Source organism: Monodon monoceros, unplaced genomic scaffold (genome assembly GCF_005190385.1).
Source record: "Monodon monoceros isolate NGI ecotype Baffin Bay Population unplaced genomic scaffold, NGI_Narwhal_1 Super_Scaffold_13, whole genome shotgun sequence".
NCBI lineage: Eukaryota > Metazoa > Chordata > Mammalia > Artiodactyla > Monodontidae > Monodon > Monodon monoceros.
Genome location: NW_021703769.1, coordinates 27824315 through 27838837, shown reverse-complemented (window position 1 = coordinate 27838837; position 14523 = coordinate 27824315). Strand labels below are relative to the sequence as shown.

At 56.0% G+C, this 14523-nt stretch overlaps 1 protein-coding gene across 1 annotated transcript; it reads right to left on the bottom strand.

Annotated features, from left to right (window-relative positions):
* Window positions 1-172: 172 nt before the first annotated feature.
* SNPH (syntaphilin) lies at window positions 173-13374 on the bottom strand. The gene is given in 5 exon segments (XM_029222294.1): window positions 173-4594; window positions 7715-7864; window positions 12175-12282; window positions 12957-13078; window positions 13080-13374. Coding segments are annotated over 5 exon segments (1620 nt in total). The 5' UTR covers window positions 13140-13374; the 3' UTR covers window positions 173-3414.
* Between the last annotated feature and the right edge of the window lie 1149 nt (window positions 13375-14523).

Sequence of the window (14523 nt, the reverse complement as noted above, 5' to 3'; positions counted from 1 at the left end):
CGCAGCTCTCTGGTTCCCTCAACCTCAGGAAGATCTGTCTGCTCAGCTTTTCCCAGGATGCGTGTTATGACTCCCATGCAGGTGGGGACAAGTGTGAGCCCCCTTCATCCCCCTCGCCCCCACCCCCAAAAGATACAATATAAAGAAAACAGGCCAAGGATCTTGTTGTGTTTTCATGCTTTAATTCAGAGCTGTCTGCTGTAGGTACAACTCTGTCTGATCAAAAGGACAAAGAAGACAAAAGTGAAGACCCCTCCCCACCTCCCCCCTTCCTGTATCCCCTGATACATGGGCATGGCTGAATGTAGCAGTGCACTGTGACTTGTGTGCACTGATTCCTAGGTCAGAGGGGGTAATGATTTCCCTGGGCAGAGGCCCCTCTGTAGGCCTTTACCCCAGAACCTTGTCATCTGCCCCCACCCCACCCCCCAAGGTGCTGCCAGATACCCCTGTGCTAGTGGCGACTGGGAAGGGTATTCAGTGAAAAGCTAAGTTATCCCCTTGGGAGATATTTGGGATTAAACTCCATTTGAGGCCAGCTCTCTGAGCAGAGTCCCGGCCCCAGACTGATTTCTGCTTTGAGCCTGGACGAGAGGAGCAGCAAAGCAGCTCTGGCCTGGACCTTATAGCTTAGGAGAAGCCACTTCTGGAGGTGGGACCCCAAGGGACCAGCAGTTCCAGAAGGTGGTTCCTGAGAACATGGTCCCTTAGGATCTAATCAGCTCTGGCCAGAGGCTGGGGACAGGGGAGACCCCAAAGATCTCTGCTGCAGAAGCAGAGGGCGGGAGGGAAAGGTCACAGCCCAGCAGGAGGTGGTATTAAGCAGGAAGGAAAAGGGGAGCCTTGGAGGATGAGCACTTAGCGGGAGGCCCCCGGGCCCTGGCCTTGCTTCCTGGTCCCACATCCTGTGTCCTGCAGTCAGGGCTTGGAGCCTGAGCCCGTGGGCCGCTGTGCCTCCGCCTCCGCCCCTGGGAGCTGCCCAGGCAGCGCTGCCCCTTTTGCATAGATGCAGGATACCGAGCACACACACACACACACACACACACACACACACACACACACGCACAAGCCGGGGCCTGGCCGACACGGTCCCAGCGTCTGTCCCAGGCCTGGGCCAGAGAGCTGCCTCCTCCACCGACAAGAGGCAAAGCCCGTCAAGGTCCCACCAGACCCCCCAAAAGAGAGGCACCCCCAACACTGTGGGCTGGAGGCCCTCTGACCAGACAGGCAGGTCTTGAGCCACAGCAGGAGCAGAGGGCGGTGCCAGCTCCGCTCACCTTGTCCAGAGTCCTCGGTCCACGCTCTCCACGAGTGGCTCCTCCAGCATCAGGGACAGAACGGACCACAGCCCCGGCCCTGACCACGTCCATCAAAACACAGGACACAGTAGGAAGGCCACAGACAGCAAGACGCAGACCGGAGCAGAGGGGCTACGCAGCTCGACTAGATTCCAGTGGTGAAAAATATATAGATTTTACGTTGTCAAATATAATAGTCATACATTTATTTTCTCGGCAAAGCTTTTGACTATTTCTAAGGAGACACCACGCAGCTCCGTGATTACGCGGCACGGGAGGCGGGGTCCGCAGCCAGTCCTGGCTTGGCTTTGGATTGGGTTTTTCCACTGCCCCTCCACGTCACGATCCCCAGGTCCTGTGGGGCAGCCCTGCCCGGCCCCCAGAGTTTGGGTTTGGTTCGACTGGGGTGGAGGGGTGCTCCACAAAGGATGGCAGGTCTGAGGCCCAGAGCGAGGAAGGGGAGCTTTGGAGGCACAAAGCGCGTGGCAGAGGGGCTCTCCCCACGATGGCTGGGCCGGCTGCCCACCCCCAGTGCATGCAGGCATCCCCCCTCAAGTAGGTGGCACAGAGAGGAAGGGCAGAGCCCATGCGTCAGGCAACAGCTGTCGGAGCAGCGGGGGTGGGCAAGCAACCTTGGCAGAACCAGAGTGGCCCCTAGGCCAGAGGGGTGAGTGAGATACAGGGTCCCACCAACACCCTCCCCCCGCCACAATGTAGGGCCTAACTCTGAAGAGTGGGTGGGATGACCAGATAGGTATAAGCCCTGCAGAGGAAGAGGAATGGGTTTACTCTGTAAAATAATAATGCAAATAACATGTCAGCAGCTTTGCAGAGGGACCTAGATGTGGTCCCGGGGAAGGAGGGGGAGCCAGTGAACCTTCCCAGGCTGACTGGGCTTGGGCTGGGAGCCCCACTCCACCCCCTACCTGGGAAACATCCCAGGACACCCTGCTTAGGCCTGGACGGACATCATGGCTTCAAAACCTCATCTTGCCATTCATCCCGCTGGAATTCCCCTCAGAGGCAGAAAGGTGTAAGATTTAGGAATCCTCATCCTAGAAAGCAAGCAGCCACCTCACAGGAGACCCTGGGATGCGTGAGAAGCAAGCCCCAAAGTGAACACAGTGCAAAGCAGAAGTCGGTCCTAAGGTCCCCGGATAAATCAGGGCGAGCTCCAGGGCAGCCAGGCCTGGAGCAGTCAGCTGGTGGTTGCTGAGTCTAGCCCTGCCTCCCAGGCTGCAGGGCCCTGTCTCAGAAGGCCGGAGCTGCCCCCTTAAGCCGCCAGCCCCCGCCTCCTCCTTTCCTGCTGGCAGCGTCTCCAGACAGGAGCTGGGCTCAGGCTAGCGTTCACACCCCGGCACTCGCCTGTCTGGCTCTCACAAAATTATCTGACACACTCAGAAGCGCCAGGAGGAAAACAGATGTGGGGAAGCTCTGGGACGAACAGACAGACACAGAACCCACACCGCCCTCTGCCCATCACCATCTTTCCTCCAGCCCATGGCCTTGACCGTGCTCCCAAAGCGGGGAGCAGCCGGAAGGGGATGGAGCTCAGCCCAGGCCAAGTGGTTCCAGACCCGCTCGGAGTCCCGGTCAGTTGCCTGTACTTTGGGTCGCAGCTGCCTCCATCTGAGGAGGTAATACCGGCCCAGAAGCCTGGGCTGAGGGCAAGGGGTGGCTTGGGAGAGAAGGCTTGGGGTGGGCAGGGAACTGGACAGGACATGGGGGTGGGGGACGGGGAGGCTTGGCACACAAGTTAAGCCCGGCCTCCCCAGATCAGCACACCAGAGACTTCCTGAGCAGGGGCTGCCCTGTGTGAGAGGCCAGGTGGGCAGGGGGGCCAGGTTGGGGGCCTCACCACCTTCTTTCTCTGCAGTGTGTCCCATCCCTGTGCCTCCCTGCCCTTGGTCTCTCTTCCCTTCTCTCCTGTTGCACTTTTGGGACACCTTCCCCCACCCCCCGCTCCCAGCCCCTGACACTGTTACCATTCTGGAAACACCACCTCCAAACCCAAAACTAAATAAATAAGATGATGCCCCACGGGAAGGTGCGAGAGGGAGGACGGCACCCCTACAATCGGTAGTCAGGCCTCCGGAGCCCGGGCCGGGATGGGGCCTCAGAGCTGCGAGCTGCCGCCTGCAGCAGTGCTGGCGCTTGGGCCCTGCTGGCTCAGCGAGCGACAGCTGATCCTGCGGATGGAGTGCAAGGCCACGGTGCAGCAGCCCCGCAGCAGGGAGCTGATGTTGTAAATGGGCTGGCCCTGGCGCCGCTGGGAGCGGCAGAGCCAGGCCACCGTGGGCACGGCTGGCACCACCACCGCCAGCAGATCCACGATATAGTGGCGGCTCCAGTAGCTCTTGGGCTCCTCCTCGGCTGCGGCCGCCTCCTCCTCTTCCACGGGGCACGCCACGCTCACCGACAGGTTGGGGTTGGCACCGGGGTGGTGTGGGGTGGGCCCCCGCGTGATGGGCTCTGGGGCCTCGAGCTCGTCACCCACCGTCACCACCACTGCAGAGTTGGGGTCTCTGGGCCCCAGGGGGTGGGGATCCAACTCCGGGCACCTGTCCCCTGACTTGGGGACTGTCCCGCAGACCTGGGCCTTGGTCACTTTCTCCAGGATGGTGTCCAGGTCCGGCTGGTACTGCACGAAGTCCGTCTGGATGGCGCGCTCCTGCATGCAGCTGGCCTGCACGCCAGCCTCCGTGCCGCACAGCAGCTTCTCGTAGGTGTTGCTGGCGGGGAAGCGGGGGCCCAGGCTGAAGGAGCCGTGCAGCGAGGAGCCCTCCTCGAGGCCGCAGTCCACCCCCGAAGATAGCAGGCTGCTGGCCTCCAGTGCATCCGTCCGGCTCAGAGTGTCGTCGGTCGCCACGAAGCCACTGTCAGCCCCGTCCTCCACAGAGGCGCCTGGGTGGTCACCCGGCAGGCGGTCGCCGCAGACAGCGGGGTCGCTCAGCTTTGTGTAGGTGGAGCTACGGGTAAGGGAGCGGGCGGGGGACCCGCCGGCCGACTCGGCGGCGCCGTCCTCCTTGGCGAAGCCGTTCTGGGCCACCTCCATGCTGTGCAGCAGCGTCTCCAGCTTCTTGTTCTGGATGTTGATGTCCACGAAGTACTTCTGCAGCCCCTTGTCCTTGTCAATCAGGTTGTTCTTGACGGTGTCGATGACCTGCTTGAGCTGCTTGATCTCCTTGCGGGCCTCCTTCAGGGCCAGCTGGGCCTCCACGCGGTGGCACTCCTCCTCGATCCAGTCCTCCTGCATGCGCGACAGCTGCATCTTCAGGTCATCGATCTCCGTGTCCCTGTGAGCAGATGAGACACACATGCTCACCGCCTGGCCTGTCACCATCACCAAGGACAGACAAGGAGGGGGCTGTCCCCAAGGACACAGGGCCTTTTGCTGCTGCCCCTCAGAGCTGAAAACAAAGGAACGACTCAGAGTTCCTTCCTCACCCTCTTTACTCCATCGGGGAAGCAGTGGGGATGGGAGAGGGGCCAGGGCTCAGGACACGAGAGACCTCCTCTTCAGGGACAAGAATGAGCCACCATCTCCTTCCCACCCCCTAGAGCCAAAATGCAGACAACTGTCCACATTTATATCCACTACCCAGAGAAGACAGTAGACGATAAAGATTCTCAGTTTAAAGATGCTACCGCTCGCTATAAAAACTTAATACATCCATTTAAAAATCTTAACATAAAACAACAAAAACTAAACCTAAAATCTCTACTCTGCAGAAATGGATGTGGCCTCCTACAAAAGCCGGTGGTGGAAATTTTCAGTGGAGGGCTACTCGGCCAGAGACCCCGGGGAGAGAGTGATGATCCACTTTGTTTTTATGAGAGGAATTGCTGCCTTGAAGGTAGCTGATAATTTTACATCTTCCCTCAGGTGGAGGGATGAGAAGTGGTGGATGAGTCAGACGAGAATGATGAGAACAGAGTGGCTGTCTTTTATCCATGCTAGATGTTTCCTCTCTGTATCTACTGTAGAGAGGGAAGACCCAGAAGATTGCTGGAAAGGGCACAGAGCTATTCCCGAAAGAAGAGGCAAGAGCAGGCAAACGAGACGGTCAGAGGACTCTTGTCCAGAAACTCACAGGCTTTTAAAATCCCTGGGGCATAGATGAATCCAGGGGGTGCAGCGGAAGGAGGTGAAGTAGAAAATGATGCCATCAAGTCCAGAGGTGAAGCCAGGGTGAGACTGAACAGGATGGACCAAAAGCAGTGAGAAAGGAGGAGACTCCTTCATGGGACTGAACTCCCACCCTGGGTGCTCCTCCTTCGGCAAACGTCTTAGTGATCCGGCCCACACGCAGCCACTCAGCCCAAACCCTACATTCACACAAATAAAATCCAAAAGGCACGACCATCACTTTGGATTTTATGAGTCCAGCAGAGTGACCAACCCAGATCAAGCACCATGCACTTTTCAAAGTCAAATTAGAAATTCAGGAAATGGGCCCAGGAATCTCACTCCACAAAACACTGAAGGGACTGGGCCTGCAGGGCTGCAGTGGCCACAAGGTCAGCAATGGCATCAACTGGAAGGGGAAGGAGGGGAAGGGCTGCCCAACAGGATACAGCTTGGTGATGGACGTGGGATGGCAGCAGGAACCTGGAGCTGCTCAAGAGCCATGATAAGAGACATCCCCACAGGTGTGGGGATAGCGTTCATTCCTCCTGCCTCAGGGTGGGGGGCTCATTCTAGGATAACCCTCCTCACTGACTCTGAGCCCTGGCAGGAAGAGTGAGTTTGAAAGGAGGGACTGGGCATGCTCAGCTCAGCTGGGCCCCACTCCTCCTGGGAGCCAGCAGGACCCCAGAGCTATGGCTTCCCAGCCCTGTCTAGGTCTCAGGGGGCTGCAGGATGTTACATTTGAACTGGGTCTTATAGGATGAGTTTTCCAAGGGAGCAAGATGAGAGAAAGGGTATCTTAGAAGTGGGGACACAATATATGAAAGCACAGAGTGTAGAAGCAGAGCTCCTTCTTTGAGGGGGAAGTAGGCTACTGCGGGAATGAGAGGTATCAGACTGAATGTTCAGAGCCTGTGAGGAGGCTGACAATACAGCAAGTACAGAATGGCCACAGGTACTACAAGAGTATCAGGTGGAGAGGCCGGGGAGCTGAGGTGCAGGCGGTGTCCACTACAGGGCGTCCTGCCCAAACCACACAGGGCAGACTGTCTGCTCTGAGCCACAGGGCAGCCCTAGAAAGGAAGCAGGGAGATGGGCTGTCTGCTTCCTGAGGACATCAGTGTAAATGGCCAAGCAGACGCAGGGCATCAGTGAGAAGACAGTGGGAAATATAAATAGAAATCCTAGCTCTACAGACAAGGAGGTCCACAGAATGCCACCTCTACCCTCTCCAAGTTCAAAAACACAACAGATACAAACTGGATCAGCTACCTGGCAGAGCTCTGGTCAAGAGAGACACGGTCACGCTCACTGTGTGCTCCAATTTACATGGAATATAATAGACAAATCCACAGAGGCAGAAAGATTAGTGGTTGCCAGGGACGGCGTGGCTGGGGAGAGATGGAGCGTGATTGTTACTGGGAACAGGGTTTCTTTCTGGAGTGATGGAACTGTTCTAGAATTAGATACTGTTGATGGTTGCACCGTTCTGTGAATACACTAAAAATCAGTGAATTGTTTACTTTAGATAGGTGAACTGTATGGTATGTGAATTACATCTCAATAAAGCAGTTATATTACAAAGAACGAACGAAAGAAAAGATGAAGGAAGGCGTGGTAGTGGTGGCCTCCCCGCCTGCCCTCCAGCGCCCTGCACGGCACCCTGTCCAGCTCACAGTCGGCTGCGTATCCGAATTGACACAGTCTGGAGAAGACGGGTAGGTGATGAAGAGATCAGAGGGCAGCCCTGAAGCTTCGATCATAAAGATGAAGCCGCCAGTCTGGAAACTGGGAGGCCGGGAGGATCAGGTCTGGAGAACGAGCTCAGACGGGCCCACGGGGGCTCCTGGGAGACCCCTGGGCTGGGTGGGAGCTCAGAGGAAGGTTTCTCACGATCTTACATCATCTATACGTGGATGAGGAGGAAGGCTTCTGGGGCCTGAACTGGTGGGTCACGAGCCCCTGGTGACCCCCTGGGAGGAAGCAAAGGAGGGCTAAGGGGTTGTTTCTCCCCCACAGAGACAGGTCAGCCAGGAAGAGTGCCCTGTGCCGCTCCTCCCCAGGTAGAAAGGAGCCAGGGCACGAGAAGTGGCCAAATGGGGCTGCCAGGCTACAACTGGGAGAGCACTGCCGTGGGTGGGAGGCCTGATAGACCCTCGCAGGGGAAACTGCTCCCAGCCTGGCCCCAAGCAGCTACCTGATGCTTCAAGGAGCAGCTGAGGAGCCCCCCAGCCACGCCTTCCTCCCAGGGATACTGCAGGGCCCTCCCTGGCCACCCGCTTACCGGTCCTGGAGCCGGTCCTGCGTGTCCTTCAGCCGGGCCTTCAGATGCCGGATGCACACCTCCTTCTGCTGCAGGGGGGTCAGGTACTGCTCCGGGGTGGGAGGCTTGATGCCATGGTTGTCACTGCACAGCGTGTACTTCATGGCGCGCCTGCCGGGGACGCTTGTCAGCAGGGAGGGAGGAAGGGGCCTGGCGAGGCACTGTGCCTCCAGGAGCTAGGGGCCCCGCCTACCCATCCTGGTCCCCTGGCCACTGGAGCGCTGCAGGCCAGGCCTCCCCCACGGGGCCCCTGTGGGCACGAGAACACGCAGCCCCTTTGGGAGGTGGGTTTCATTAAGGCTCTTTCGAGCACAGCGTCAGGGTGGGGAGCTCAGGGCTCCTCTAGCTTGGGCTGGGGAGACACGTCACAGAGCACGTGCACCAGCCTGGCGCCACCCGGGGTGGCGCCCCCTCCGCCAGCCCAGTCCCAGCGCCGCAGCCCAGAGCTCAGGAGTCCACTCTCCCAACCCAGAGACCAAGGCTGAGGGTGGGAGAGGTCTCCCCCTCCGTGTAATTATCCTGGGGCCTGCATGGTGGGCCAGGATTTATCTGCTGTGTATGTGTATGAGTGATTTCATGTGAAAATCTAGTAACTGTATGGCAGCAACCGTTTGAGCCGTTTCTGTGTTGTCACCATCACTACCGCCTCAGCATTCATCGTGTAGAACACTGTGTGCAAGACTGGTCCTAAGGCAGCAGCCTGTCCTCACACTGGCGTCAGGTGGGTGATAGTTGATATAATATTAATAATGCGTTCGTTTTCTTAGTGTTCTACAACTTTGCTTTCAAAGAATCACATTACCCTACAGTATGCCTTTCTCTCCCAATTGAAGAAAATGCCTATCAGCCTATCATCACAGGTAAGAGGTTTTTAGAAAAATGTAACAATGTTTCTAATACCATATTTTGAATATGACTGTAATACTGCATGCCATAAAACCTTTATAATGATTCATTCATTAGATAAGCTAGGCAACCATTGCTAGCTTCTCTGTTATCAACGCATGCACACTATACCTGTAAATAAATACGAATTTCTTTTTCACATGATCTTTTCATTTTTGATGTCTAGTCTTAGTAATACATGTAACAGCTACAGTGTTTTGTATCATGTAAGACAATATTGATGTACTGATAGATGACTCATTTTAAAAACAATGTAAACTTACAGTATCAATAAATACAGTATATTGCTATAAGTGTATATTCTCTTCCTTATAATTGTCTTCACATTTTCTTTTCTCTGGTTTTTACTTTATTGTAAGAATATAGTAAGTCCCCTACATATGAACCTTCAAGTTGCACACTTTCAAAGATGAACGTGTGTTCCCATGTCCAATCACATGAGTTAGTTCACATGGCTGGTGTACTTTTCCAGGTACTGTACTGTAAGATTAAAAATGTTTTCTTTATTTTTTGTGTTTGCTTGTTTTTTATGTATTATTTGTGTGAAAAGTGTTATAAGCCTATTACAGTACAGTACTATAGAGCCAACTGTGTTAGTTGGCTACCTGGGCTAATTTTCTGGGACTTATGAACAAATTGGACTTAAAATGAATGCACTCTTGGAACAGAACTCGTTTGTATGTAGGGGGCTTACTGTATAGTTTATAATACATATAACACACCAAATACATGTCAGTCAACTAATTACGTAATCAGGAAGGCTTCTGGCCAACAGTAGGATATTAGCAGTTACGTTTTGCGGGAGTAAAAAGTTATACGCGGATTTTCAACTGCACGAGGGGTCAGTACCCCAGCCCCCTTGTTGGTCGGTCCAGGGTCAACTGCTCTAGGACAGCAGCCCATGAACACATTCACACAAACGCAGGCAGACCCTTTCCATCTGCATGTGCACGCTCTGGGGGCACACGTGAGCACACACGGGAACACTGGCTGTCTCTGGGCATTGCCCTGTTCACAGCTGTACCCTGCAGCCACAAACACCCTAGCACAGGGTGGCGCAGACGCGTGCGCGCGCGCGCGCGCGTGTGTGTGTGTGTGTGTGTGTGTGTGTGGTGAGCATGCCCTGGTCCCACCAGGGCCGAGGTGGAAGAATTCCCACCCAGTGGAGGAGGGAGGGCCGAGGCTTTCACCCAGGGAAGGGGAGCACCCCATGCCACCAGCAGACCACGGCCAGGCCACCTCAACTCACAGCTTCCTGCCGGCTGTTCCGTTTGGGAAGAAACCTTCTTGGATTTTGGCTTAAACACCTGGGCGTGTTCTCACACAATTTGGCAGAGGCCTTGCCGCCATCCAACTCTGTTCCTTTAGGGGACAGGGAGTCCCAGGTCTAGCAAGAGGCAATCACATTTTATGGATGTAGAAAAGACAGGCCTTGGTGGGGCCCATTTGCTGAAGGAGCCAAGTTGGAGGCAGTTTTAAAAGTTTTGGGGAAGCTGTCTAACGTTTACCGAGGAAAAAGTATTTGTAAATCGTAAACTGTTGAAGAGAAAGTGTGGACAGAAGTGGAGGGAAAGAGAAACGATTCTCTTCTACTCACTCAGCTCCTGGCCTCTAAGTTTAACTCAAGTCAGGTCACACACTGGCTTGTTTTCTGTGTGGCAAGGGGAAGAGGCGCGGTGTCGGGTGGGACCCTGGGGTCCCCTCTGATGGGCTCTAAGAAATCTCCTTCCAAAAGAGAGGAAGCCAGCAAGGGCCCTGAGCCCCATGTGTTACGCCAGTAGACATCCTGGTGCCCTGCAAAGGCTATGACGAGAGGGACCCAGAGCTGTGGTGAGAAAAAGAGGCCTTTTCCCTGTGCCGGGGTAGAGGAACCAGGATTACTTAAACTAGTAAGAGCTGAGGATTATAAAGGAAGTAAATATTTTAACTTTTTTCCATATGCTTTCACGAGTTTTCCTTCTCAATATAACATTTAACACTCATATATTTTTAGTCACTAGCTCTTTGTGGGAAAAATATTTTTTAATATAGTATATATTTACATATATACTATACGTACCTGAGAAGAGAAGTATACTACAATTCATGTCCCTCAGCTATTCACACCTTGGAACACCTGGCAGAGCCGAGGCACTGCTCACCAGCAACTCTGATGGTGGCAAGGAGACCCTTGCATGGAAGCAGCTCTCAGCCTCAGGGTTGGGACTGCCCCCATGGGTTGCAGTTATGACATGTGTGGCAAAAATCTGCTACCAATAAAAAAGTATTAAAGTTGCCAACTATACACTTTTCAAAAGGTAAATTAATGCATCATCAATCTCACTCACACACCACCACCACCCCCGTTCTGGGGGCAGTTACAGACAGGATGCTGGGTCATGGGTCCGGCATATGTGTGTCACCCATCATGCGTGTCATGGTGGAAAACTCAGAACTGCCGCCTCAGTGTGATCTGGTCGCACAAATGACGCTCACTCAAGACAAGCCTTCCCAGGAGGAGCTCTGGCCATGGGAGCTGCAGGCCAGAGTCTCCTGGCCTTCTCTTGCCTACGATTCTCAAGTTGAACCAAAGTCCTAATGAGAGCGGTTACGCGTTACGGGCCAGCAGCAGCGTGTGGTGGGTGCAGATATCAACTCCCTGAAGCCTCCGGGTTGTGAGCTCCACTTTACAGATGAGGGAGTGGAGACTCAGACTGAATCACATCCTAAGCCCGTGCTCCCCCCTCGCGCTCCTGGGAAGCAGGATGGGCGCCGCCATCACAGCCTGCACGTCCTGGTCTCTGAGGACCCACTGCTCTCCTTACCCGTCTCCCCAGCCCGATCCTGCCTTTCCTCTTTGCTGAGAGCCCAAAGCACATGCTGCACTTGTAACACACTTCACTTTCTAGAACAACTCCAGTCTGCCACCCTCACAGTGTACCACCTAGAAGAGCAGGCTGGCGGACGCCGTGAGTTGCCTCCCAATATCCATTCTTGCCTTTTCTCCAACAGAACTCCCAGTTTGCTTGGGTGGCCCTACACTGGGAACCACTAACTCTCCCTGTGGCCAGTCATACCTGGCACCAGCCAGCACAGCATAGACAGAATTTCCTGGGCAACGTGTCCTGTCTCAAAAACACGAGTCTCTGGGGGTTCAGGGGCTTTGGTCTTTCCACCTTCTTCCTTCCTGGATGCTGACCTGATGCCTGGAGGTGTAGGAGCCAGCTGTACACCAAGGATGGTGGAGATGGGGTCCCTGGCACTTCGGGGAGCTGCCCGCCTCTGGACCCTTGTTTTGAAAGCATCATCCCCAGTTTGTCTCAGCTACTGACTTTGGTTACGTGCAGCTGGGTATGATCACACCCATCTTACAGATGGGAACTGAGGCTCAGAGAGAAGTGACCTGCTCAAGGTCACACAGCGGGGAAGTGTGCTAGAGTTGGGGATGGTTAGAACGCCCACCTCCCCCGACCCCCCAGGGCACTCAGGGTTCCAGCCAGCTTGGCCAGGCCGGGTGGGAGGGAGTAGCTGGTTACCTGGGCGTGGGGCTGCTGTCACTTCCCTTGCAGGAGCCCGAGTTACTGCTGCTGCTGAGGGAAGAGGTGCCGTGGGCATCCCGCACGCTCACGGGGGGAGAGGTGCGCCTGGAGGCAGGAAGAAGAGGCAGGTGCTCGTTCTGGCTGGTGGGCAGCTGCGGACACTGGGCGAACACCGCCAGGCCGCTGCGGCCCAAAGGGCCCCCACTTCAGGGTCACCGCCGGGGAGAGAAGCATGGCGGGGGGATGCACAGACAGGCGTGACAGAACAGACAGTGCAAATCAAGGTGGAAAACCAGAAGGAGGCCGGTCCTCAGGACTCCCCAGAAGGCTGAGCAGGGCTGCGGGCCAAGGGTGGGGTCCCAGCTACCCCTACCAAGGGTCCTCAACTTCCAGGGTCCCCCAAGCCCAGAGGGAAAGGTCCCTGCACGGACTGAAACAGAGGTGGAGAGGAATGGGGCAGGCAGGAGGAGGGGCGCACGGGGAGGCCAGGGGAGCCTGGGTGGAAGGCTGCATGCCGTCCCTGCAGTAACTGTGAAGATCGAACAACAATACTGGTGACGGCAGGGATCCAATGGTTTAAGTCTTCAGAAAACTTTTATACCCACTGTGTCATTTGAGCCCATAAATAGTTCCTGAGGCCAGTGTCAGCAAACCCATTTTAAAGATGGGAAAACTGGGGCAACAACTTGCTCAAAAACAAGCCGGTGTTGGACTGGAGACAGAGACCCTCCCTGCCCCCACCTTCAGAGGCCAAGGCTCCGGGCATTGGGGAAACTCACCTGCGGGATCCAGCAGAGGCCCGTCTACTGCCTGGCAGGGACATGGCCATGAGGCTGTGGGTCCGGGTGAGGGGCGGGATGGGCGGTGTCCCCGGGGCTGAGGAGAGAGGGTGGGTTGGGGGGGCCGGGGGGGGGGGCCGGGCCCGGCCACGTCATCCTCTCGCTGGGGCCGCTGCCCGGCATGGCTTCTCCTCTCACCCTTCAGCAGGACACCCAGGACCGAGCTGGGGGCTGGCAGGCCAGGCTCAGGCCACAGCTGCCTCCACCAACAAATGCAGCAGGCTCTCACCCCACCACCCGACGTAAAATCATGATCATCAGAGCCTCAGGGCGGGCAGAAATCGTCAGCCCGACCCCGTGTCCTCCACATGAGTGAATGTGCCCCAGAGAGACAAAGGCCTCACCCAAGGTCACTGACACTGGGGCAGGGCCTCCTAATTGGCTCGGCCCAGCACTGAGTCCTCTAAGCTATAAGCCAGGCCCCCAGACCCCTGACTCTCGGACCCCCACCCCCACGCTGGTCAATCCTCCCTCGGCGGAGGCTGCAGACTGGAGGACTCCTGGAGCAGGACCAGGAACCCCAGATTAGGCTGCGCTAGTCTCGATGTCACCTTGTCACAGTGCCTGCTGGTGCGTGGCTCGGGGCTTCCCGTCTACAGGGGAGATAAGACAGACCAACACACCACACACGTGTAGAAAGACATATGGATACACGCGAATATGAAAAGGTACCACGTCCCCTCCATTCCAAGGCATGCCACACATGGCTCAGTGAACATGCTCAGGGGGCCTGCCCACAATGCAGGACATGCAGCCCTCACCTGCCCCGCCCCCCACTGCCCACACGCTGCACACAGGCATGCCCACACCCAACCATGCAAATGCTCATGCTCATTGTGGGGTGCACCAGGAACTCAGGGCACAGGCTCAAAGCAAATGAGGAAGGAGACAGATGGGAGATGAGGACTCCTCCCTGCTCCCAGGGGGTGTCTCTGTAGGCTGGACCCAGTAGGAAGTGACCATGCCTGCAGAGATCCATCCTTGGCCCTCTTGACAAATCAGTAGAGAGACTCAGACCTGGCCTCCTGCCCAGGAATCCCAAGGCCCCTTTCCTGGGTAGAGGTTTGGGCTCCAAGGGCAGCCAGCCCTACAGAAGTTTAAGGAGGGGAGAGGCCCCATCCTGGGCTGGTGTTGGCTGCTGTGGAAGGAGGCCTGCACAGGGCATTAGCCCAGAACTCCTGGAGTCCAAGGTGGAGAGGCCTGGGCTCTTTGCAGCCAATGTGCTAGTGCTGTGCCAGCTCCAGAGACCCTAGTCCCCTCCTTCCACGCTCAGAGCGAGAACTAAGGACAGTAGCCTGGGTTACAGGAGATTCAGCCAAGGACACAGTGTGCTGGACCTTCCCCCATGCGGGGAGAGAAGCAGTGACCAAGCCCTGCTCCACACCAGACCCCGTGCCAACCACATTACGTACATTATGCCATCGACTCCTCCCAACAACCCTATGAGGAAGTGCTGTGATTAGTCCCTTTACAGATGAGGAACCCGAGAGGGAACGGCCTGCCCAAG